This window comes from Xenia sp. Carnegie-2017, unplaced genomic scaffold (genome assembly GCF_021976095.1).
Source record: "Xenia sp. Carnegie-2017 unplaced genomic scaffold, XeniaSp_v1 HiC_scaffold_24, whole genome shotgun sequence".
NCBI classification, from domain to species: domain Eukaryota; kingdom Metazoa; phylum Cnidaria; class Anthozoa; order Malacalcyonacea; family Xeniidae; genus Xenia; species Xenia sp. Carnegie-2017.
Window position 1 is genome coordinate 16869139 of NW_025813487.1, and position 21143 is coordinate 16890281.

Below are 21143 nucleotides of genomic sequence, written 5' to 3' on the forward strand. Positions count from 1 at the left end.
TAATATTGTACAAACAAAACAAAAGATTACAGCTTTTGATAAAATATAAGTAAATTTTGTGTATTACAGAGTCCCTGTTTTAGTATCCGGGTCTTAGAAATTCCAAGTTTTTATCGTTCCGGTTTTCTGGGTAATGTCTTAATCATTTAATAATCTATTTATATGATATATGTTTGCCACCTTTGTACTTCCTGAATAAATATTTGACGATAATGAAGATTCAAATCTTCCAATCTAGGGATTTTTAAAACACACAGTAATTGACATGTTTACTGTATTGAAATAATGTGTTTGAATTGTTTTTTTTAAATTATTTCGTCGTGAAAGGTGCTTTTTGATAATGCCAGACTTATCTTTCGGTACTTCCCTTGTGGCCGAACACTGTCATCAATCTCTGGTGAATTTGGGCGAAGGCGAAATCAAAACAATCGAAAATTTTAAAACGTTTTTATCGAAACAAGTTAGTTTGATTGAAAATTATTGTCATGGTATGCAGAAATTGAACACCACTTGTGATATCAGTAAGTTTGGCTATGATGAAGATAGTCCGTTCGTCAAGGTATTTTTATTTACATCATTACTATCTTGATTAAATTCATATTTTGTTACAAAATTTGCAATAGTTTCGTTGACGCTATCTTTATTAGAAATATGCGATTTATTTCTAGTATATTCCAACGTAGGATTTGTAGGGAATTAAAAATGTCACTTTATTGCAAGCGCACAACTCATGCCTAAAGCACATTCTTAAATGTCATTTGATTTGTTCTTTCTTTCACGGCGAGTTATAACAGTAAATTTACAGTAACTCGACTCAATTTACATTGATTAAGACGACTGGCGTGTCGGCAGTTCACTTTTACTGTTCATCCATGTTATTGTGTAAGTCAATGACAAATTTGTGTTCAATTTTAGGCTTGGAAAGTTTTCCACATCGAAAACATCCAAGTTTTGAGCACCCTTAACCAACTGGCCTCCAACTTGTCACTGTCCATTATGCCACGGTTGGACAAATTGCTAGGTTATGTAAAGGAAGCGCACAAGCAATACAAAAGTAACAGATTTCGAATTGACAGTGAACTAAAAGAGCTTGTGATCAAGAAGGTCGATTACGAGACATATCGCCAGCATGCTGAAGAGCTGGAAAGTGCCAAGCAAAAACTGGATAGCGGCAAAGCAAAAGCAGACAAAGCGAAGCAAGACAGAGTGAAGAAAGTCAATTTGAAGCTTTTTCAAAATCATAATGATTATATACTTGCAATAGAAGCAGCTTCCATCCATCAGACTCATTACCAATCCGCAATCATTCCTAATCTCATGAACTCATTGCAATCTGTAAAGGAAGATCTTGTAAATGAATGGTTAGTGCAATTTTGCAGTAAAATGGTTTCTCTTTGGCTTTAAAAAGATTAGGTTGTACGAATAGACTAGAAATGTTCTATGTAAGATTTAAGAAAAAAGTGATGGGACAAGCAAGCATGGCTGTAAGAAGACTGATAAGTGGATGGAGGCATATTGATTTTTGCATGTTATAAGGCATATGCACATATATGAATATGCCCCCCCTGCCCAATTATCAATCTTCCTTAGTACATAGGGGGGGCAAGTCATTTAAAGCAGGTTAAAAAAACAATTTACATCCACCAATTCTAAATTGTCATGATATGGAGGTATGGAATCACCCCCTTCTCTACCGATTAGTTATGACTTTGCGCATGTCTTTGTGTATATCTCTCATTTTCTGTTATTATTAATTTTAGGAAGAATATTTTAATGAATATGAGTGAAAATATCAAAACATACTCTGTACAATGCACAGTTGGCTGATGCCCTTAGCAGCTCAATTAACAAAATCAAAGAAGATAATCCATATGAACCATTTATTGTCAACAAAGGGTATTTTATTATCTACTGACATTGTGCTACCATCTTTTTACTTTTCATTTTGTATAAAGTTAAAGTTGATTACAAGCTGAAGAATTTTATATTTATGCTTTTCAGTTCTGCTTTTGATCCTCATCCAGAATTTGTCTTCGACGAAGAGTTGCTGAGCATAACAACCACAGACTTGATTGCGAATGAAATTGAAGTAAATGAGTTGACATTTGAACAGCTTAAAACAAAGTAAGCACCATCTCTTTTCTTGCTTACTGAGTGAAAAATTAGTCGATATGATGCCATATTAATCTTAAATACAATTCAGGAACATGCTACTGGACAAAGCTGTGTCCGAAACGAAATCCAAGCTAAATATGTCGGTGTGTATGTATGGAGACTTTTATTGATGTAGTATGCAACGTAGGTCATTGGAAACATGTTGATTTTTGTTGTACAGAGTACCGAGTATCAAGCTACGAAGCAAGTCCTGAGTGAGATCAGAGGAAACGTACATGATCATGAAAATTTAGGAGGGTGAGTCGGTAATGACACATAACTCACGTGATCAACGTCAATGTTGTCGAGTACCTAATAATGGTGTAGACATGCATGGATGTGTTTTATTGTGAATGAAGTTACATTTCGTTTTCTTTAGAATATTTACGAAGCAAATGGCTGTGGCGGATTTGTCACGTGAATTGAAAGAGCTTAGTTGTACTCACGAGAAAGCTGTGGTGGGTGAAGTCTGCTGTTGCTTTTCATATGATTCTGAACTTTTTTTTTCTTATTCTACGACTTGAATTGTTTTCGCAGGCACAAAAAGAGATTATCAGGCAGGCTTTGGAAAAAACTGATGGTGAACCAAAGGCGATAAACGACCCTCCTCCGTCTGCCAATTCTGTATGTAATAATGATTGAAGCGTTGTGCTTTATAACTGTATGTAAGGAGTACCTGCCCATTTATTTGCGAATTAATATATTCTACAACACAAATGTCCCATGCAGGTCGAGACAGGACAAACTCGACAAATTTGAAGCAAAATACAACTGCCTTCATTAGTAATGAACAATACATTGGAATCCGTCTGACCTTTTTGTACTAAGCTATATTTCCTGGGTTAGAAAAATGCTCATTGAAACACTAACGAAACGCAATGATGTTTAATTAAGATAAACTTGACGGACGTTGGAGTTTTTTCAAAACTGTAAATTCTTCTCTAAATTTTTATATAAACTATAATAGCCAAAATGATTTTGTATAAGTAAATGTACATTTTTAGCTAAAATGTATTTTTCAAAAAGCACGTATGTAGCTATGTAACGAAAAAAGGACGAATCCTCGTAAAGGAGAAACGTACGTTTACATAAGAAAATAGACTGCATTACTCAAATTCATTTTTCTCTTCTGAGGATAATACATTGAAGAGAAGATCATTGCGAATTCCTTTTCCTACACGTTCAAAAGTCGACACAAATCATTTACAAGGGAGCTCAGCTAGTGACAACCTTTCATCCAATCCCTTACGAAGGCCATTGCCTACCACACCACAAAGAACTAACGACAATGAGAACAGTGACGATGAAGTTGATGAATATGATAAGGTTTGTGTAGACCCGCAAGGACAATAAGAAGATAATAAAATTCTCGTGATATTTAGTCCATTTTACTTAAAATATGTTATGTTTCGTTAAATGTTCGTTTTTCAGCCTGTGGAAGCTCCCCTTGAGAATGAAACGTGGTATCATGGAATGATTTCAAGGCAGGAAACTGAAGAAATGCTTCGACAAAACGGGGACTTTTTGGTCCGAGAAAGCAGCAAAAAGCCCGGGAGCTACGTTCTGTCTGTGCAGTGGGGAGGATTACGTCATTTTATAATATTACAAGACGAACCTGTGAGTAAAATTTACATTATTATTGCATGAAGTTATTTTTTATTTCTTGGAAAATGTGAGTATGACAATAATAATGTATCAAGTTTGAATCACGAATTGATGCTGAGGATTCTGTGTTTTTGAATTTGGCGATTGACCACTTTAATGTTTAATGGATTATTAAAGATTTGGATTGGCGTTTCACTTATGACCAAAGTCGGGTTCAGATTTAAATGTGTTCAAATGTAGGTGTTCATATAGCTACGTAATATCATGCGAATATTATTGTCGTGTGGAAATTCTGCCTTATTAAAGGAAAGACTTGCATAGTCATTTATTCTTTCCCATTTTTCTTTATTTCCAGGGAAAATATCGCCTCGAGGGAGAAGCGTACGCGACGGTCACGCATCTTATTGACTATCACAGGAAACAGCAATGTGAGGTGACGAGAAAGACAGGTGCGTTGCTAAAGAATGCAATCCCGAGAACGAAGTCGACAGGAAGAAATCTCAAACATGATGACGTCATTATCGAGACGAAGTTGGGTCGTGGACATTTTGGTGATGTGATGAAAGGTCGACTACGAACTACTGGTGAACAAGTCGCTGTAAAAACATGTCGCGATAATGTTTTACCTACAACGAAAGATAAATTTCTGCAAGAGGCCGCGATTCTTGCTCAATATAGCCACCCAAATATTGTCAAATTAATTGGATTCGCGACTGACAAGGAGCCAGTTTATATTGGTAAATGTTAGCTGTGGTTACGAATTATAACTGGTGACGTCATGCGTCTTTTACGTACTTATTTCACAACTAGGCACCAGTTCACATTTTTTCGACCGTGTTTTTTTTTTAAGTCATGGAACTTATGCCCGGAGGAGACTTCTTGAATTATTTACGCAAGCATGGTGGCGATATCTCATCGACAGAAATGTTGCAATATTGTATCGACGCGGCCAGTGGAATGAAGTACCTGGAGGGTAAAGGTTGTATACATAGGGATCTGGCGGCGAGAAATTGCCTATTGGATAAGAGAAAGGTTCTCAAGATATCAGATTTTGGAATGTCTAGGGAAACAGGTTACGAGAGCAAATATTAGTTACTCATACTCCTCTGGAAGTTTGTGCTTCCATATTGAAATATACTCTGCTTTGCCACCTCTGAGTTCTGCATAGCGTCATTCTATCCTCACTCAGAAAGAAATCCATCCGTCATTGGCAGGAGAAATCGTCGTAAATTTCTGTTCACCATTTCGTTGAAGTATGGAAACTAGCGACGGCTTAAATTTTTTTTTCTTTTCTAGATATTTACCAATGTTCCAACATGCGTGAAATACCCGTGAAATGGACAGCACCCGAGGCTCTGAACTACAGTCAATATACATCAGCTAGTGACGTGTGGAGCTTTGGTGTTCTACTTTGGGAGACGTATTCTTTAGGGAATACACCCTACCCTGGAAAGGGTAACAAGGTGAGGGGAATGGCATGAAAATATGATATGGACGAGATAAAGCAAAAAATAAGTATTAATAAATGTTATTATGTAACAGGATACACGAGAACAGGTTGACAAAGGGTATCGTATGCCTCCGCCAGCTGGAACACCACCCGCAATATACCAAGTTATGATGCAGTGTTGGAAACATGAGCCCACAGATCGACCAACATTTAGTGCTCTACTTGTAAAGCTGAAGAAAATACAGCAACTCCCTCATTGATATAATATGAAGTTGCGAGAAATGTAACTCTTATCATAAAAATAATGTCTTGTTTAACGGATAACATAATGCACTAACATATTTATTTTTTCATTGTTAATGTTTTATAATTAGCAATTTTCGTCAAAATGAAATCGACTTTTGTAAACAAGCTATTTTCATTGGTTTATTAAAATAAACACACCATTTGTACTTCCCAACAATGTTATGTGATCCTTTTCTCACCTCTGTATGTACCCTAGTATGCCTCAACTGTGGTACTTATTTAATACATTAAACAATGAATTTCATAAAGAAAAATTAATCAAAAGCTGCTTCAACGGAATTACGAAATATAAATATATTAGATTGAATGTTGCACGAGTCCATCAAATGTTTGAACGTTTTTCAGCAAAAAAACGTCGAAGAACAAACACTTGTCCAATACTAAGAATAATTATAAGAACAGACTCTCCAACAGACCAGTATTGAACTCTTTCATTGAGGTATTCCGCACGATCTCTTGCAGTAGCTTCTCGTAGACGGTGATGAGTTTGATAATCAACAACAACCTGTTACAATTTAAGAAGAAAAAAAACTTATTAAACAGTCACACCATGAAAGGGAAAATACATTCAACAGTTAGCTATACTAAGCAATATTAAGTGAAACATGTTTAAAGTTCCTGATTCGGGAAATCATTCATTAAATTTTCCAGGTCAAAGTCGATTGAATTTGATAAGATTAAATGTGGCTTTTTCTCCGATATGATAAACCATAATGTCTAACACATAGATTAAAAGAATTTATTATTGTATTCCTATTTTGTCATCTGTGATTTACATGGTTCTAGATATTCCAATGTACAACATAAATTTAAATTCTTTTCAAAATGCTTCAATTGCAGTATGACTATCACTAGTAACACACTTGTTAACAAACTGGAGTGAAAATTGAAATGCTCAACAAACAGCCGTGGCACATAGGGAGAATTGTACAAGGCATGTGTTAGAAGTGTTTTGGGATATGGAACAGAGTGTTGGGCACCAAAAGCAGAGGACCTGAGAAGATTGGCGTCGACGGAAAGGAGAATGCTTAGGATGATGTGTGGTGTAACGTTGATGGATAGGATTCGAAGTGAAGAGATTAGAGAAAGAGTTGGTGTTGAGTGTATCGAGAATTGGGTAAGGCGCCAGCGTTTGAGGTGGTTTGGGCATGTGGAAAGGAGGGAAGAAAGTGCTGAAATTCGTAGAACGTTGCATATGAATGTTGATGGAGTCCGCAAACGAGGTAGACCAAGAAAGAGATGGATGGATGCTGTGAACAGTGATATGAAGGCGATGGGTATAACGAGAGATATGGCGAGAGATAGAGACATTTGGCGTAGAAAAGTTCATGGACCGGTCAACCCCCCCGGTGGGGATTAATACTGGCCGGAATACAAATGTTGTTTGTTTGTTTGTTTTGTATTCCTATTTTGTCATCTGTGATTTGCATGGTTTTAGATATTCCAATGTACAACATAAATTTAAATTCTTTTCAAAATGCTTCGATTGCAGTATGACTATCACTAGTAACACACTTGTTAACAAATTGGAGTGAAAATTGAAATGCTCAACAAACAGCCGTGGCACATACCAATTTAAGCATATTTTACTACCTTGAACAAGTGTTCCTCATTTCTGTTTCTTTTTAAAACAACTCACCCGAGTTGATTCAATGAATATTTTCACAAAATTATGCTATAAAATCACCTTTAATGACTCATGCATGGTTGCCGAAGACATTTCAAGTGACGTCAATGCAGTGGCTTCTCCTGTGAAGCTCTTCCATTTCGGCTCTTGATCACCAACTTGAAAGTCAAAGTAAACTACTTTATGAGTGAAGGTTGAGAATTCATTACTAAAGCAAAACACATATTCTCCTTCATCTTTTGCTGTAAAGGTATATGTATCATATTGCTTCTTTCGTTCATCATACATTGCTTCGCCATTTGGACCCGTAAGGATAACATCAACATCATACTGTCCACCGCTTATAACCTGAATATTATTTAGCGAACAAAAGAAGTGATGAGAAACACATAAATAAGTTAAAATATGTTGCTTGTACGACAATAGATGATGGGGAAACAGATGCAAAGGCTCGGGGCAGGGGGGGGGGTTATGAACCCAATGAAGCATCATACACACAATACAGGGTTTAAGCAACAGTAATCTTTGAAGTTTTAGCATTCAGCATTTGATGCAAGTACATCGGCATTCTTTATATCTTATGCTATGATGCTTACTTGATATTCCAATGTACACTTAGTGTCCTTCTTTATATCTTCGTGAAAACATTGTCTCGCGTTATCTTCCAATTCAAACGTAAGCTCAGTTCCAGCCACATCTTGTTTCAAGAAACCAACAACGAAAAGAAGCATACACACACGTAAAAACATTCTTAGATTTTTCTTTGGAGAACCATAAATAATTTAATGAAAATTATACACAAAACGTATTTATGCTGTGATGAAAAAAAGTCAACAGTTTGCAAACGAAACGTGGCGACAGTAAAACAACACACGGGATTTCCGCATTTAGTTTCGCAGCCGACAGAAATGTCTTAAAATATTCGATATTTCGTAAGTTATAATAATCCCCTCTGTAAGATTTTTTGTTATTATTTTTATCCCCTCCTGAACATTATCTCCTAAACGACGAAACGATATAAACGAGGCAACAAAATGAGCAAAGATTCGTAAGTTTTTTTTGCTGCATTTCAAATAAATGATGGTAAGATGCTGAAATATACAACTTGCATTTTTTTTCTATCGAATATGGAATTGATGTGCAGATGAAATTTTACCACTTGTCGTAATTGGTTTAAACTGGCAACTGCACTCTAAATAACTTAACGAAAGATTTGACCAGATGAGAATGCATTGATCAGTTTTACATTTTGATTTTTTGTACCGACTGAATGTCTTTATCACCGAATGTTTCACCGTTCGTCCCTCAAAAACTTTCAAAACCTTCAACTACCACAACGTACCAATCACTGGCACCAGGAACATTGTCTGTCGATGTTGCTGAATTTGTTCCCAGTTGGTTAAACAAGGTTTCTTCAGATGAAACATTTTACAATAGTTCCGTAGAGATTACCTCCAAATCTGTACAAGAAAAACCAAGAACGGAGGTTTGATTTTATTTCTAAATATCACTTATAAAAATTGTTGTAATAAGTTTCATACTGCATGCGGATGATGGCTGACAAGTTGTGTTTTTCTTTTAAGACATAAATATTATGTCAGTGATATGTTTGCTAGTGTGATGAAGATTGTGATATTTCAAAGAAATTGACATATTTCATTATAGTGTTTACAACCATAACATGCAACATGATTCAATTTTGTATAATTTGCACTTACAAGATGTTAGGATAACCTTGTATTATTTTTTATTTATTATCTTGTATTCGTTTGCTTCATTTGCTAGATTAAAGAAACGGAAAACAGAGAAGAACAAAAAGTGTGAAATCTGACAAAAACAGAGATGGACGCTCAAGGACATCAACAATGCCTGAAACTCCTCCAAGTTTGAGCAAAAAAATCATCAAAGCAGACAATAACTTTTACAGGGATTTCAAATCATCTGCTAGCAATCAAAAGGATTTCCCTATCAAAGACAATTTAGGTGTGTGGGCTGAAGTAAGCACTTTAAGTGATCAATACTATGTTACAGATTCAGATTTTCCAGTCTTGGAGAAAGGATCAAATGAAAACGCTCAGTTGAACACTTCATCCAATCAAAACTTTTTCTCCAAATAAGTCGTTTGTTGCACATAGTGGCCAACAACACAAGCATTTCAATTTAATTGGTACGGAACAAAGCATTTCATCTGGAAATGTTAAATTTAAAAGTCATTGTAGCAAAAGAAATGATTTTGAAAAAAATGGTTCGCAGTTCGTCAGTCATAATGCTAATACAAAAACCGGAGAACAGGACACAGACAACGAGTTTTCATTAAAACACGATACTTCTTCAAGGGGAGGCAAAAAAGAAAGAATTTCAAGAAAAAATATCAATAAAAATGAAGAGATGGCATCTGGCATTCACAATAATAATGCGAATAAAAGAAATTCTTTTCATCGTGATGTTTTTCAACCTGTAAAAGCGTCGCCACCTTCCTATAGTGACATCTTGAAAAACACAAACACAACTCAGGTACTTTTAACTAAGAAAGAGCAGAGTGTTTATGTTTAATGAAGTATTAACAAAATAAAGTTATCAGTAAAGTGAATGATTTGAACCCAGGAATGGAGTGACATATTTCCAGGCGTAGATCGTCAAGAAAGATTATCAGAAGGCTAGGTTTTGATAGCATAGGACTAAGAGAGAACTAGAGACCATTTAAACAACCTTCATATCTTTTGTTGTATATGAACTCAATATGATGTATGAGGTTTGACGTCATAACTGGACTTCAAAACGAGGTTAATGTTATCCTATGTTTTGTCAGGTAAAAGAACCGGAAGCAAGGAAGAAAATCGAAAGAGGATTGCTACGAATACCTAGCAGCGTGAGTGATGAGAACAAGGAAAATAACGATGAAGAAGTTGAAGAGAAGTCCGTTACGACTAAGAAGAAGAAAAACAAAAAAAAATCAACAGTTGAAACACAACCTCAACGTGTTAAAAAATCCAAGGAAGCGCTGACTCTTGACTTTGCTGACGTCGTCGAGAAGATGTTGGTAGGAAAATAATTTATCGTATTGCAAAATAAGAGTTGTAAAATATTATTGATTGCGTATGTTTAATGTTGTTTTAACACCCAAGAATACTTCCCAAAATTTTATCATGCTTAGTTGTCGTTTGTTGTGTGAAAATGTACTTTGAGGAAATTTATTACTAAACATTACATCTTCACATTGTATAGGAATCCTCAAAGACCGATAAGAAAACAGTTATTCGTACGGGAGGAATTCTTCCTGCTCAAGCACCGATTCCGCCAAAAGAAATACGAAATTCAAAGAAAAATGTAATTTATTTCATGCATAAATTACTGTATGTTGGATGGTGAACACGACTAAGAAAGATTCCTAACATATAATGATAGATTTTGTTAACTGCGTTAATACTGTAAGTGGCTATATTATTGTTTAAGTCATTGGTGTAGCCAGCATGATTTTTTACTCCCACTATGCAAATATTTTTGTGTTCACTGGCAATGAAAACAATAGATCTCTAAAGAAATAAGTGACGATAATCTTTCAGAATTAAAATAGGGAGTAAATATTCACGCTGGCCATGCCACTGGCTGAAATGGTTTGTACCTTGCATTAAGGAACTCTTGAAGCTGTTCTCTGAGTGATGAATAGCTATGGACATGTGCTTTGGGAACAATGAATTGTACATTTAATGTAAATCACTCTAAACTATATATTACTATCTTAGGCCTGAGGTGTTTAATATAATATTCTGAGCTTGAGTTCTTTTCAATTAAAAAGTATTATGGGTTCATAGCAAATATTTTTATTGTCAGGGGAATAAAATGACACATAGGTGCCCCCATCCTTTCGATTAAACGCCGCACTAAATTGCCCAGGTGCAATTGAGTGCGGCGCTAAATAGTATATTCTAGGTTACGAATGACGTCATTATTACATTTGCGTTGAACTTTACAGCTTACGCATTTGTTTTCATATTGATACTTAGACGTTTTTTCCTCTTTGGTTTGTTTCGTATTTCTAAAGATCACAAAATTTGTTTAACGCTTGTTAAGAGGTGAGTCATCCTTGAATTCTGCTTAATGATCCATAAGCTTTTATTTCCGATTATTTCGTCGCGTTTGCTGGCTATTGAAAAAAATGTTCCTCGAAGCTCAAAGCTGTTAGCTGTCATAAAGATTAATTTTATGAAGATCGTTACTCAATTACATTGTGAATGAGTTTTCTTCTCGCCAAGTGAATTACATTTTCTTGTTAAACGTGTCGCACTGAATTGTGACGAGCTTCATTTATAATTCGTATAGAAAGAACTCATTGTTTTCTATAGAATTTTTTCTCTTCAATTTGTTTGTATTAATCCAACTAACGTGTTTAAGGGTTGTATTGTTTTTTATATTTTCGAGTACAAATACATGTATGTATTAATTTGGATTATTTTCTTTTCTAGGATAGATTAGCAGTTTCAAAATGGCCAACGAGGGTATTTATTATTTTGTGTCGTATTTTATGTTATGAATTTTGCTTGACTAAGATTTCGAAATGCGAAGGTTTCTTTACAAAAATTAAAAACACAGGCAATAGTTACTTCAACAATAAAGAATGGCGAAAGGTAAAATCTACTGAAATCAAATTTTTAATCGCTTTATGTTTGTTTTTTTTTTGATTCAGTGTCTGCCCCACCACCATACGTATCATATGAGCAAAACCCACCCCTGGAGGCTCAGTATCTTATCCCACTCAATCCCTACCTTATCCAACAGCTGGACCTCCACAAGGAGCTCCTCCATCTGTTGCACCTCCTAGTTATTCATCAAGTGTCCAAGATCCATCAAAAGGATACCCACAACAGGCAGGACCTGCACCTTACCCTCAGCAAGGCATTGTCTATCCCTATGGTCAACCCGGTTATCCAGTTCAAGGTTCTGCAACTGGTTATACCAGTCAAGGAGTTGGTGCTGCATTTAACCAACATACTCAGACCACAATAATTACTCAGGTAAAGAATATTTATATCATTTGTGAGGTCTCATTGTCATCATTATAGAGAAGATGTTGTGTGATTTTTACATTCTTATTTATGTTTCTCTATGATATTCAGCAACCTGGCGGTGTTATTGTACAAAATGTCCTTCCACCACCGGATTATTTGGCTGTGTCGATTGTCAGCGCATTTTGTTGCTTCTGTATTGGTGTGTTTGCAATACTCAAATCATTGAAGGTAAGTTTTGTTTTGATGTGTGTAACTTTTATCTTGTACATATTTACTTACTTGTTTTATTTTGTTACATTTAGTCTCGTGATATGTATAGTATGGGCGACAGTGCACAAGCCTTGCAATTTGGATTGGAAGCCAAGAAGCTTGCTCACATTTCGATATTTGTTGCAATATGTACCTATGTGTTCATTGTGGTACTTCGCATTGTATTGTCTGTGACATTGAACGATTGATTGACATTATACTTCTTACATTTTTACCACCAATTTAGCCAATGTTATGTATACTATTAATCAGATATGATTTAATCCCAAAATGCACTATTCTATGAGAAACATTTCCATGTCAGCAACAGCAAGTGATATTATTTGTTATTTACTTCAATTGTAGTATGTTTTACCACAATTTTTCTATATATTAGTTTATTGAGCATATAAACAACAAGTGTATTGGTGTAAAGTAACTTGTAATACGAGGATGTACACGTACTACCAAATGAAATTGAAAACATTTAAAAAATTTAAATTTGCAGTTTTGTTATTTTGATGGATGAGAAATAGCCATCGAGTTTCAACTTCGTGCTGAATTCAAAATGGAGTTTCTTCTAGGTGTAGTAGGGAAGGATTTTGTGATGGTTGCAAGCGACTGCAATCAAGGACGGAGTATTGTGAGAATGAAAGAAGGTAGAAAATTTTTTTGATAATTTAAAGGCTGTTTTTCGTTGTATCATCAAGAATTTGTATCGCTCTGTTCACACATGTTAATGATGTAATCAAATATTCAATTCATCAATTCTTTCACAGACTACGACAAGATGTTCACACTCAGCGATAAGCTGTTGATGTTAGTTGTCGGAGAGTCAGGAGACACTGTCCAATTTGCTGAATATATTGAGAAAAATATCCAACTTTATAAAATGAAAAATGGTGAGAGTTGAAGATGGACAAAAGGGGGGTTAATGTACTTAGCACACTGAATGATGAATGTAGTGCAGTTAGTTGCATATTATGGTAAATGATATACTTAAGAAGCTGCCTCCCAAACTTATACTTATTGTTGATGTTGAATTGTAAAAGTAGACTGGATCTCTTTGGTCTCAGTGGTCAATTTAACTACCATTTTAACCATCCAGTCTTCTTGAAGTCAATCCATCAATAAAGAAGTTTTGTAATTATTTTCTTCCTACTTTTCTCTTTTTTATGTCTGTAATTACATGTTTTTGTCTATTTAGGTTATGAACTCTCCCCGCATGCTGCTGCAAACTTCACTCGTAAAGAACTTGCCGACTATCTTCGTAGTAGGGTACGTAATTTTATCTCGTAAAGTAACCATGTGAAATATTACTTTAAGAAATTTATATTTTGGTACAGACACCATACCAAGTGAACATATTGTTTGCTGGTTACGATAAACAAAAAGGACCTGAGCTATACTTCATGGACTATTTAGCATCACAGCAAAAGGTATGTTGTAACCGTCTAGTATCAGGTGTATTTTGAGATTCTGATTGATTGTAAAACAGATGTTTGTTTTTGTGTGTGATTCTTAAATGCTTTATCATTCAAGCTGTTAAAACCTCTCCAGACAAAGCTTTATAAACATTAATGATATCATAACAAATATGATTATTTGTGTACTATTTTCTCAAGGTACCTTTTGCAGCTCATGGTTATGGAGCATTCTTCACATTGGGTATATTAGACAGATATTATGAATCAGGTTGGGATTTTTTTGTGCTGTTTTTGTGTGTTGTTTTTGTGTGCTGTTTTTGTGTGTTGTTTTTGTGTGCTGTTTTTGTGTGTTGTTTTGTGTGTTTTTTTGTGTTGTTTTTGTTTGTTGTTTTTTTGTGTTGTTTTTGTGTCAAATAAATGAGTCCAGTGCAATTGTAACTGCTGCTAAACAATTTTTTTAAAGATATGTCAGTGAATGAAGCGAAAAGTGTCATAGATCGATGCATTGCTGAGGTAAAATATATGCCATCAAAATATTTTTTATCATCTAAATTTTTTGAATACAGTTTTACTTGACACTTTTGACTTTCAACACACTTCACTGTGAAGATGACTACCACTAAGGATGTGGAAATATCAATGAACACCAACAGTCCTCCTCGGGACTCTACTAACCTTTTAATTTTACTGTCATTAAGTACTATTGTTATTATTTTTATAGGTGCAAAAACGTTTTTTGATCAACATGCCCAAATTCATCATTCGTTACGTTGACAAGGACGGTATACACACCTGTGAAAAACCAGATTCAAATGAAACATGAGTAGGAGAACTCTGTTCTGCTAAATGTTTAATACGTTTGCAAGTGTTCGGGAGAAACTAGAAGTTTGTCGAAGATGATACGCTTAATTTTTCTGTCACGTATACTAAATTTGTATTAAACTAGTTTGATGCTTGATCTTGTAAACGTTATTTTTTAACTCAGACCACCACTTAAGAGAATTAGCTCGTCACTAGTCTTTTCTATTTCTTGCGCGATATTTGGCGTGACTGTTGACTGCAGAGCTGGATATTAAAAATATATAAATGCTGTTTAATATATTTATGTGAAGTCCGTACGGAGAAAATATTTTCACGAGGTCTAACAACATGTGCGCATTTGCGTGCTAATTTCTTAAAATGAATGGCGTTGTGTTTAATAAACACAGTGTTTTGGACGTGATCTCGGGGTCTGATGGGCGGAAGCTCGCTATTGCATCTCGCAAGTAGGATAGCGTGGAGGGGCCGAAATCTCTCTTTCTCATCTCTCTCGTGATGAACGAGAGACACCTTATACAATATAACTCTCTCATTATGAACGAAAGCGTTCATGGGCTACACGGAAAAAGGAATTGTCTACATTTTTATAATAGTTTCTACAGACATTTTTAACAAGCCAAAATACTTGCATGTATACTGTACCAGTAGCTATATACTTGCAGGCCACCAACATGTGCGCATTGCGTACCTACTTTTTTAAGTATGCCGTTGTATTTAATAAAGGCAGTGTTTTGGGAGATGTACCCAAAGGCCAAGAAATGAAAAAGGATGTGAATATTAATGATAGCTACAATAAATAATGTTATGACAAATGACATCGCTTGGCCCCAAATGTGGACACTGTTTTTTTTTCCAAAACAAAACGAAATGGGAGGGAAAACCGGTGGATCCGGTAAAAAACCCTCCAATGCAAGAAAAGATCAAAATTTTAGAAAAATTTCCTTCATTTTTTTAGTTTTAAGATCTTTCATATTTTTGTTGTTTTCAAAGTTCCCGATTATCTACTTTAGCATGCGAGGTAGTCAGATCGTGCGTTACTGTCGTATACAAATTTAAAGTTACAGAACGACAAAAAATCGGGCTGACAACCCTATTGACACAGCAAATATTTTGTGTGCCGATAACAATGAAAAATGAAATGACGAAAGTGACTTCTTGACTTGCATGAAAATCATTTTTGATGTCTACTAGATTTCATTCAATTAAAAATGTCCATGTTGCTTCATTAAGACTTTCGTTAATAGCTGGCTTTCGCTCGTGTGTCTTGTCAGAAAATTTAACAATTGTGAGAATTTAGTTTTACGGAAATTTTTCACGGTTGAATTTGAAAATACTTTATACTGATAAACATTATGCATAATAAAAGTCGCAAGTGTGAATCTTTCACTAAGGGCGCATATTTCGTGGTGCTTCTGTTGGTCGTTCATTCATTGTCCAGTTAGTAGGCCCACAGACATAGCTACTCTATAAAAAACACGTTATAAACGTCAGCATAATTAATGAACGAAAACAGAAATTAAATATATTGAAAAGAACAAAACTTTAATACCTGGTTTCAAAGCGTTGTCATGGTCAGTCTGATCCAGGGGATATAATAGATCTCTTCTCTTTTTTTTCATCGCGCAGTTTTTACGTATGTATCATATAAATTTAGTGTAACATTTTTATCTTAGGAATTCAATAAAACCTACTTGCAGCATTGTAATTTTCTTTATAAACGTTAAATGAAATAAGTAAAAAGTAGCGAGTGAAAGCCAGCTATTTTCTCAAAGCAAGTGACATCTTTTATTGACATTTTTTTATAAATGTCAATAAAATATAAAAAAATTATAAAAACAGACCATCAGGATACTTTTTAACTATCTCATGCAGTTACTCATACAACACTTATCTACTCAACTTACAAACCACCAGACATGGATCGTGTTTTCCACTCGCTTGTTTTCCATCTTCGTAAAATATGTTCTGTTTTTATAGTCCAATCATTTCAATGTGAATTTTCTTACGTAGATATGCCCTTATGCGATGTCCATTCAATATGTTTATAGCATTCCATACACGAAGTTACCGTCATCATTAACCAATAAAGCAACTACTGATATTCATGAATCGCAATTTCAATAGGTTACAATTTATATGCACTCTTGTGGTAACTTTAAGCGAAGGAAAAGGTATCACTTTAACACCCCCAGTTATCATCACTCAAAAATGCTTAGTGCAGAGTTGATCTTCTGTGAGTATCAGTTGACCACCTTTAGGTGGGCTCATATAACAATGGGGCCCATCATCATTATATGAACAAACAACTGACATCCACAAAGAATCCAAACTACAAATGAACATTCTTGGCCATGAATCACCATGACACATGAGTAATAACAAACTAGTAAGAGTAATTGAAGTGAATGACACAGGTGGTAAAGGGACTTTCACAACTCCTTCCATGTGGGATCTACAATATAAGAAAATATGAAACACGTTTTTCGAGATTTCATGATGAATAACTCTGCATATGAGGTTAATTTGCGTTTTTAAATTCTTAATCAGATATATTGAGAATGAACAAATTACAATTTGTTTTCTGTTTGACTATCCAAATGGTAGAACATTCGCCTACATTGCACGAATTGCATTAGGAAGTTCAGTTTGAACGATGCAACGAGAACTTTCAAATGATCAAAGGCTTAACATCGTGATCAAAGCATTTTACAGTGAAAGCTTTCATATTACGAGGCCTACCCTAAGACTAGTTGATTATTCCATGTAACTCATACTTCTGTACTTCGATATTAAAAAGACAGAATTTGCCTTTCTTTCTACAACGTTAAAGTGACTAATTTTCTCTTAAAGTGAAAACACACGAATTTAAATACGTCAACATTTCTTTAATTGACGTCATGAGTATAATTTTTTATTTTGGTTGGTTCCTTAGGAGCATGTCACATTTCGCAAAGACAATAAGTAATCCTTCAATGCGATTAATTAAAGAAAAATTCATAACAATCTTCAGATTTTTTGCGTTTTAATGTCGTTATGCAAAGTAACGATGCATGATGTTGCCATGAGACGATGATGAATTTAGAAGCTAGATTTTAGATCTTTTCAAATATTCATCGATCTTGCAGTCATATATTGCTAGGTTAAGGTTAGGAGAGGGTTTAAGGGCGTTCTGGTTGACGCCACCAACATCTTTATCCCAAAATACTAATATTTTTCGTTATTTTGTCGTATTTTTAGAAATTAGATTTGATAGATATCCGGAAATTTGTTCAAGTACGAACAATGAATGTTAAACAATCATGTGGAACAAATACATATAATGATATGCTTAAGACAAAGTATATAAACACTATTCACTTCAAGTTTTGCCACATTTAAACCACGAGGCGTTATGGAGAGCAGACGTTCATATGAGATGAAACAAGACTATACACATGCTCGACAAGTATAAAGATTTGTGATTGTGCAAAGCAGAGAGGAGAAACCAAGTCAAGTGAGTTTGGAAACAGCTGTCAACGAAACCTGCTTGCGAACTTTGATACTTATCAACGCAGAGCTGCAACGACATCAATCATAAAAAGCTTTTTCAATGGACACACCCGGCGCACGTATTCGAACAATAGTAAGCCACGATGTACAGATATATACTATCAGTATCACATCCAAAATGTTGATGGCAGCTGCGAAAAGAAAACCCTTTTCAAATGTGTGACACACGTACTTGCTTCGATATCATGTATGGAAACATATCCCACAGCTGTAAACTAGAAATGTAAGTGACTACACTGACGATAAATGATTAATTGCTTTGTGACTTGTCTCTATTGAGATTCCTCATAAAAATCTCGTGGGTTTTTATTGATGCTACTGAATTTTGGTTTGCTTCTTCAATGTCACATTAGTCATTACTGAATATATGTAATGAATTTAAATACACTAAATTTGCCATCTGAGTGCATAGAGGTACAGTTTGCACAGATTGTGGTGTGGATCTGCAACGAACGAGAACCGTAATTGTCTTTTGCTCAAATTTCTACGACTCCCTGCAATCTTTATAGTAGTCGAAAACATCAGAGAACGCCTTAAACCCTCTTCTAACCATAACCTAGCAAGATATGACTGCAAGATGCAATAAATATTTGCACACAATTAGAGTCTATTTTCTGAATTTATTATCGTCGCATGGATCTTGACCTGAAAGATTCTAATGAGGTTTTTTCTTTAAACGCATTGAAGGATTACTTATTGTCTTTGTGAAAGGTGACATGCTCCTAAGGAGCCAATCACAATAAAAAATTTTAGTCATGACGTCATGTTGACAACGGAAAAGTAGTCAATTTATCGTTGTAGAAAGAAAGGTAAATTCTGTCGTTTTACTGACGAAGTAGTGAAGTATGAGCTACATGGAATAATCAAGTGGTCTTAGGGTAGGCCTCGTAATATGAAAGCTTCCACTGTAAAAGGCTTTGACCACGATGTTAAGCCTTTCATCGTTTGAAACTTGTTGCATCCTTCAAACTCAACTGACTAAAGCTATTCGTGCAATTTGGTGAATGATTCACCAATTAGATAGTCAAACAGACAACATGTTTTAAGTTGCTCATTCTCAATATATCTGATTAAGAATTTAAAAACGCAAATCAACCTCATATGCAGAGTTATTCATCATGAAATCTCGAAACATGTGTTTCATATTTTCTTATATTGTAGATCCCACATGGAAGGAGTTGTGAAAGTCCCTTTACCACCTGTGTCATTCACTTCAATTACTCTTACTAGTTTGTCATTACTCATGTGTCATGGTGATTCATGGCCAAGAATGCTCATTTGTAGTTTGGATTCTTTGTGGATGTCAGTTGTTAGTTCATATAATGATGATGGGCCCCATTGTTATATAAACCCACCTAAAGGTGGTCAACTGATACTCACTAAAGATCAACTCTGCACTAAGCATTCTTTGAGTGATGATAACTGGGGTGTTGAAGTGATCCTTTTCCTTCGCTTGAAGTTACTGTAAGAGTCAATGATATCAGTAGTTACTTTATTGGTTGATGATGCCCGTAACTTTGTGTATGGAATGGTATAAACCTGTTGAATGGACATCCCATAACGGTATATGAACGTAAGAAAATTCACATTGGAATGATTGGACTATAAAAACGGAACATATTTTACGAAGATGGAAAACAAGGAGTGGAAAACACGATCCATGTCTTGTGGTTTGTAAGTTGAGTAGATAAGCGTTGCATGAGTAACTGCATGAGATAGTTAAAAAGTATCCTGATGGTCTATTTTTATAATTTTTTATATTTTATTGACATTTATAAAAAATGTCAATGAAAGATGTCACTTGCTGTGATAAAAATAGCTGGCTTTCACTCGCTACTTTTTACTTATTTTATTTAACGTTTATAAAGAAAATTACAATGCTGCAAGTAGGGTTTATTGAATTCCTAAGATAAAAATGTTACAAAAATTCTATAATAAATATGTAAAAACTGCGCGATGAAAAAAAAAAGGGAAGAGACGTACCAAGTCGCCTGAATCTGACCAGGACAATGCTTTGAAATCAGGTATTAAAGTTTTGTTCTTTTCAATATATTTAATTTCTGTTTTTATTTGTTGATTATGCTGACGTTAATCACGTGTTTTTTACAGAGTAACTACGTCTATGGGCCTACTAACTGGACGAAGAATGAACGACCAAATCGAACAGAAGCACCATGAAACAAGCGTCCTTAATGAAAGATTCACACTTTGTAATGTTTATTAGTAAATGTCTATGGGCCTACTGCGTAATGTTTATTAGTAAAGCGCATTTTGAAATTCAACCGTTAAAAATTACTGTGAAACTAAGTTTTCACAATTGTTAAATTTTTGACAAAACACACGAGTGAAAGCCAGCTATTAATGAAGGTCTTAATGAAGCAACATATAAATTTGAATGGAATAAAGACTCTGCGCTCTTTCATTTTTTGTTGTCTACCAAACATTGCGTTTCTTTTGCTTGAGCACAAAATATTTGCTGCGTAAATTGGGTAGTCAGCACGCTTTGTTATCGCTCTGTAAATTTAACAGACTACGCTGCATGTTAAAGTAGATCATCGGGAACTTTAAAAACAACAAAAATATCAAAGATCTTAAAACTAAAAAAATGAAGGAAATTTTTCTAAAATTTTGATCATTTCTTGCATTGGAGGGTTTTTTACCGGATCCACCGGTTTTCCCTCCCATTTCGTTTTGTTTTGGAAAAAAACAGTGTCCACATTTGGGGCCAAGCGATGTCATTTTTCATAACATTATTTATTGTAGCTATCATGAATATTCACTTCCTTTTCCATTTCTTGGCCTTTGGGAATATCTCTCAAAACACTGCCTTTATTAAATACAGCGGCATACTTAAAAATTAGGTACGCAATGCGTACATGTTGGTAGCCTGCAAGTGTATAGCTACTGATACAGTATACATGTAAGTATTTTGGCTTGTTACATTTTATGTG

The 21143-nt window shown here is 34.9% G+C and overlaps 5 protein-coding genes across 5 annotated transcripts; 4 read left to right on the forward strand and 1 right to left on the reverse strand.

The window, feature by feature from the left end:
* The first annotated feature begins 176 nt into the window (after positions 1-176).
* LOC124452264 (tyrosine-protein kinase Fer-like) lies at positions 177-5669 on the forward strand. Its single transcript, XM_047002846.1, has 14 exons — positions 177-559; positions 916-1378; positions 1785-1896; positions 2002-2124; positions 2204-2258; positions 2336-2412; positions 2534-2612; positions 2692-2778; positions 3289-3480; positions 3586-3771; positions 4115-4496; positions 4610-4831; positions 5056-5222; positions 5302-5669. The coding sequence occupies exons 1-14, from the start codon at positions 341-343 to the stop codon at positions 5467-5469; spliced, it is 2532 nt and encodes an 843-aa protein (XP_046858802.1). The 5' UTR covers positions 177-340; the 3' UTR covers positions 5470-5669.
* Positions 5522-8021, reverse strand: LOC124451770 (transmembrane emp24 domain-containing protein 7-like). The gene is made up of 3 exons (XM_047002360.1): positions 7739-8021; positions 7203-7490; positions 5522-6020 (listed from the first exon to the last, which is right to left on the reverse strand). The coding sequence occupies exons 1-3, from the start codon at positions 7889-7891 to the stop codon at positions 5838-5840; spliced, it is 624 nt and encodes a 207-aa protein (XP_046858316.1). The 5' UTR covers positions 7892-8021; the 3' UTR covers positions 5522-5837.
* Positions 8022-8088: 67 nt separating this feature from the next.
* Positions 8089-10953, forward strand: LOC124451772. Its single transcript, XM_047002362.1, has 5 exons — positions 8089-8190; positions 8287-8628; positions 8928-9656; positions 9952-10182; positions 10368-10953. Exons 3-5 carry the CDS (start codon positions 9531-9533, stop codon positions 10509-10511), a joined length of 501 nt encoding a protein of 166 aa, XP_046858318.1. The 5' UTR covers positions 8089-8190; positions 8287-8628; positions 8928-9530; the 3' UTR covers positions 10512-10953.
* An 804-nt stretch (positions 10954-11757) lies between these two features.
* On the forward strand, positions 11758-12606 carry LOC124452265 (proline-rich transmembrane protein 1-like). Its single transcript, XM_047002847.1, has 4 exons — positions 11758-11767; positions 11919-12154; positions 12257-12376; positions 12451-12606. Exons 1-4 carry the CDS (start codon positions 11758-11760, stop codon positions 12604-12606), a joined length of 522 nt encoding a protein of 173 aa, XP_046858803.1.
* A 324-nt stretch (positions 12607-12930) lies between these two features.
* LOC124451771 (proteasome subunit beta type-2-like) lies at positions 12931-14782 on the forward strand. Its single transcript, XM_047002361.1, has 7 exons — positions 12931-13056; positions 13177-13299; positions 13605-13675; positions 13744-13836; positions 14023-14092; positions 14288-14337; positions 14546-14782. The coding sequence occupies exons 1-7, from the start codon at positions 12966-12968 to the stop codon at positions 14645-14647; spliced, it is 600 nt and encodes a 199-aa protein (XP_046858317.1). The 5' UTR covers positions 12931-12965; the 3' UTR covers positions 14648-14782.
* Positions 14783-21143: the final 6361 nt, after the last annotated feature.

Coding starts and splice junctions, on each gene's coding strand:
- LOC124452264 (XM_047002846.1), top strand. CDS start 341: ATGCCAGACTTATCTTTCGGTACTTCCCTTGTGGCCGAACACTGTCAT. Junction 1,897..2,001: donor CCATTTATTGTCAACAAAGG/GTATTTTATTAT, acceptor TATGCTTTTCAG/TTCTGCTTTTGATCCTCATC. Junction 3,772..4,114: donor TAATATTACAAGACGAACCT/GTGAGTAAAATT, acceptor CTTTATTTCCAG/GGAAAATATCGCCTCGAGGG.
- LOC124451770 (XM_047002360.1), bottom strand. CDS start 7,891: ATGTTTTTACGTGTGTGTATGCTTCTTTTCGTTGTTGGTTTCTTGAAA. Junction 7,491..7,738: donor AGTGTACATTGGAATATCAA/GTAAGCATCATA, acceptor AATAATATTCAG/GTTATAAGCGGTGGACAGTA. Junction 6,021..7,202: donor CCATGCATGAGTCATTAAAG/GTGATTTTATAG, acceptor AAATTGTAACAG/GTTGTTGTTGATTATCAAAC.
- LOC124451772 (XM_047002362.1), top strand. CDS start 9,531: ATGGCATCTGGCATTCACAATAATAATGCGAATAAAAGAAATTCTTTT. Junction 9,657..9,951: donor AAAACACAAACACAACTCAG/GTACTTTTAACT, acceptor ATGTTTTGTCAG/GTAAAAGAACCGGAAGCAAG. Junction 10,183..10,367: donor ACGTCGTCGAGAAGATGTTG/GTAGGAAAATAA, acceptor CACATTGTATAG/GAATCCTCAAAGACCGATAA.
- LOC124452265 (XM_047002847.1), top strand. Junction 12,155..12,256: donor AGACCACAATAATTACTCAG/GTAAAGAATATT, acceptor TATGATATTCAG/CAACCTGGCGGTGTTATTGT. Junction 12,377..12,450: donor CAATACTCAAATCATTGAAG/GTAAGTTTTGTT, acceptor TGTTACATTTAG/TCTCGTGATATGTATAGTAT.
- LOC124451771 (XM_047002361.1), top strand. CDS start 12,966: ATGGAGTTTCTTCTAGGTGTAGTAGGGAAGGATTTTGTGATGGTTGCA. Junction 13,837..14,022: donor ATTTAGCATCACAGCAAAAG/GTATGTTGTAAC, acceptor TATTTTCTCAAG/GTACCTTTTGCAGCTCATGG. Junction 14,093..14,287: donor AGACAGATATTATGAATCAG/GTTGGGATTTTT, acceptor ATTTTTTTAAAG/ATATGTCAGTGAATGAAGCG.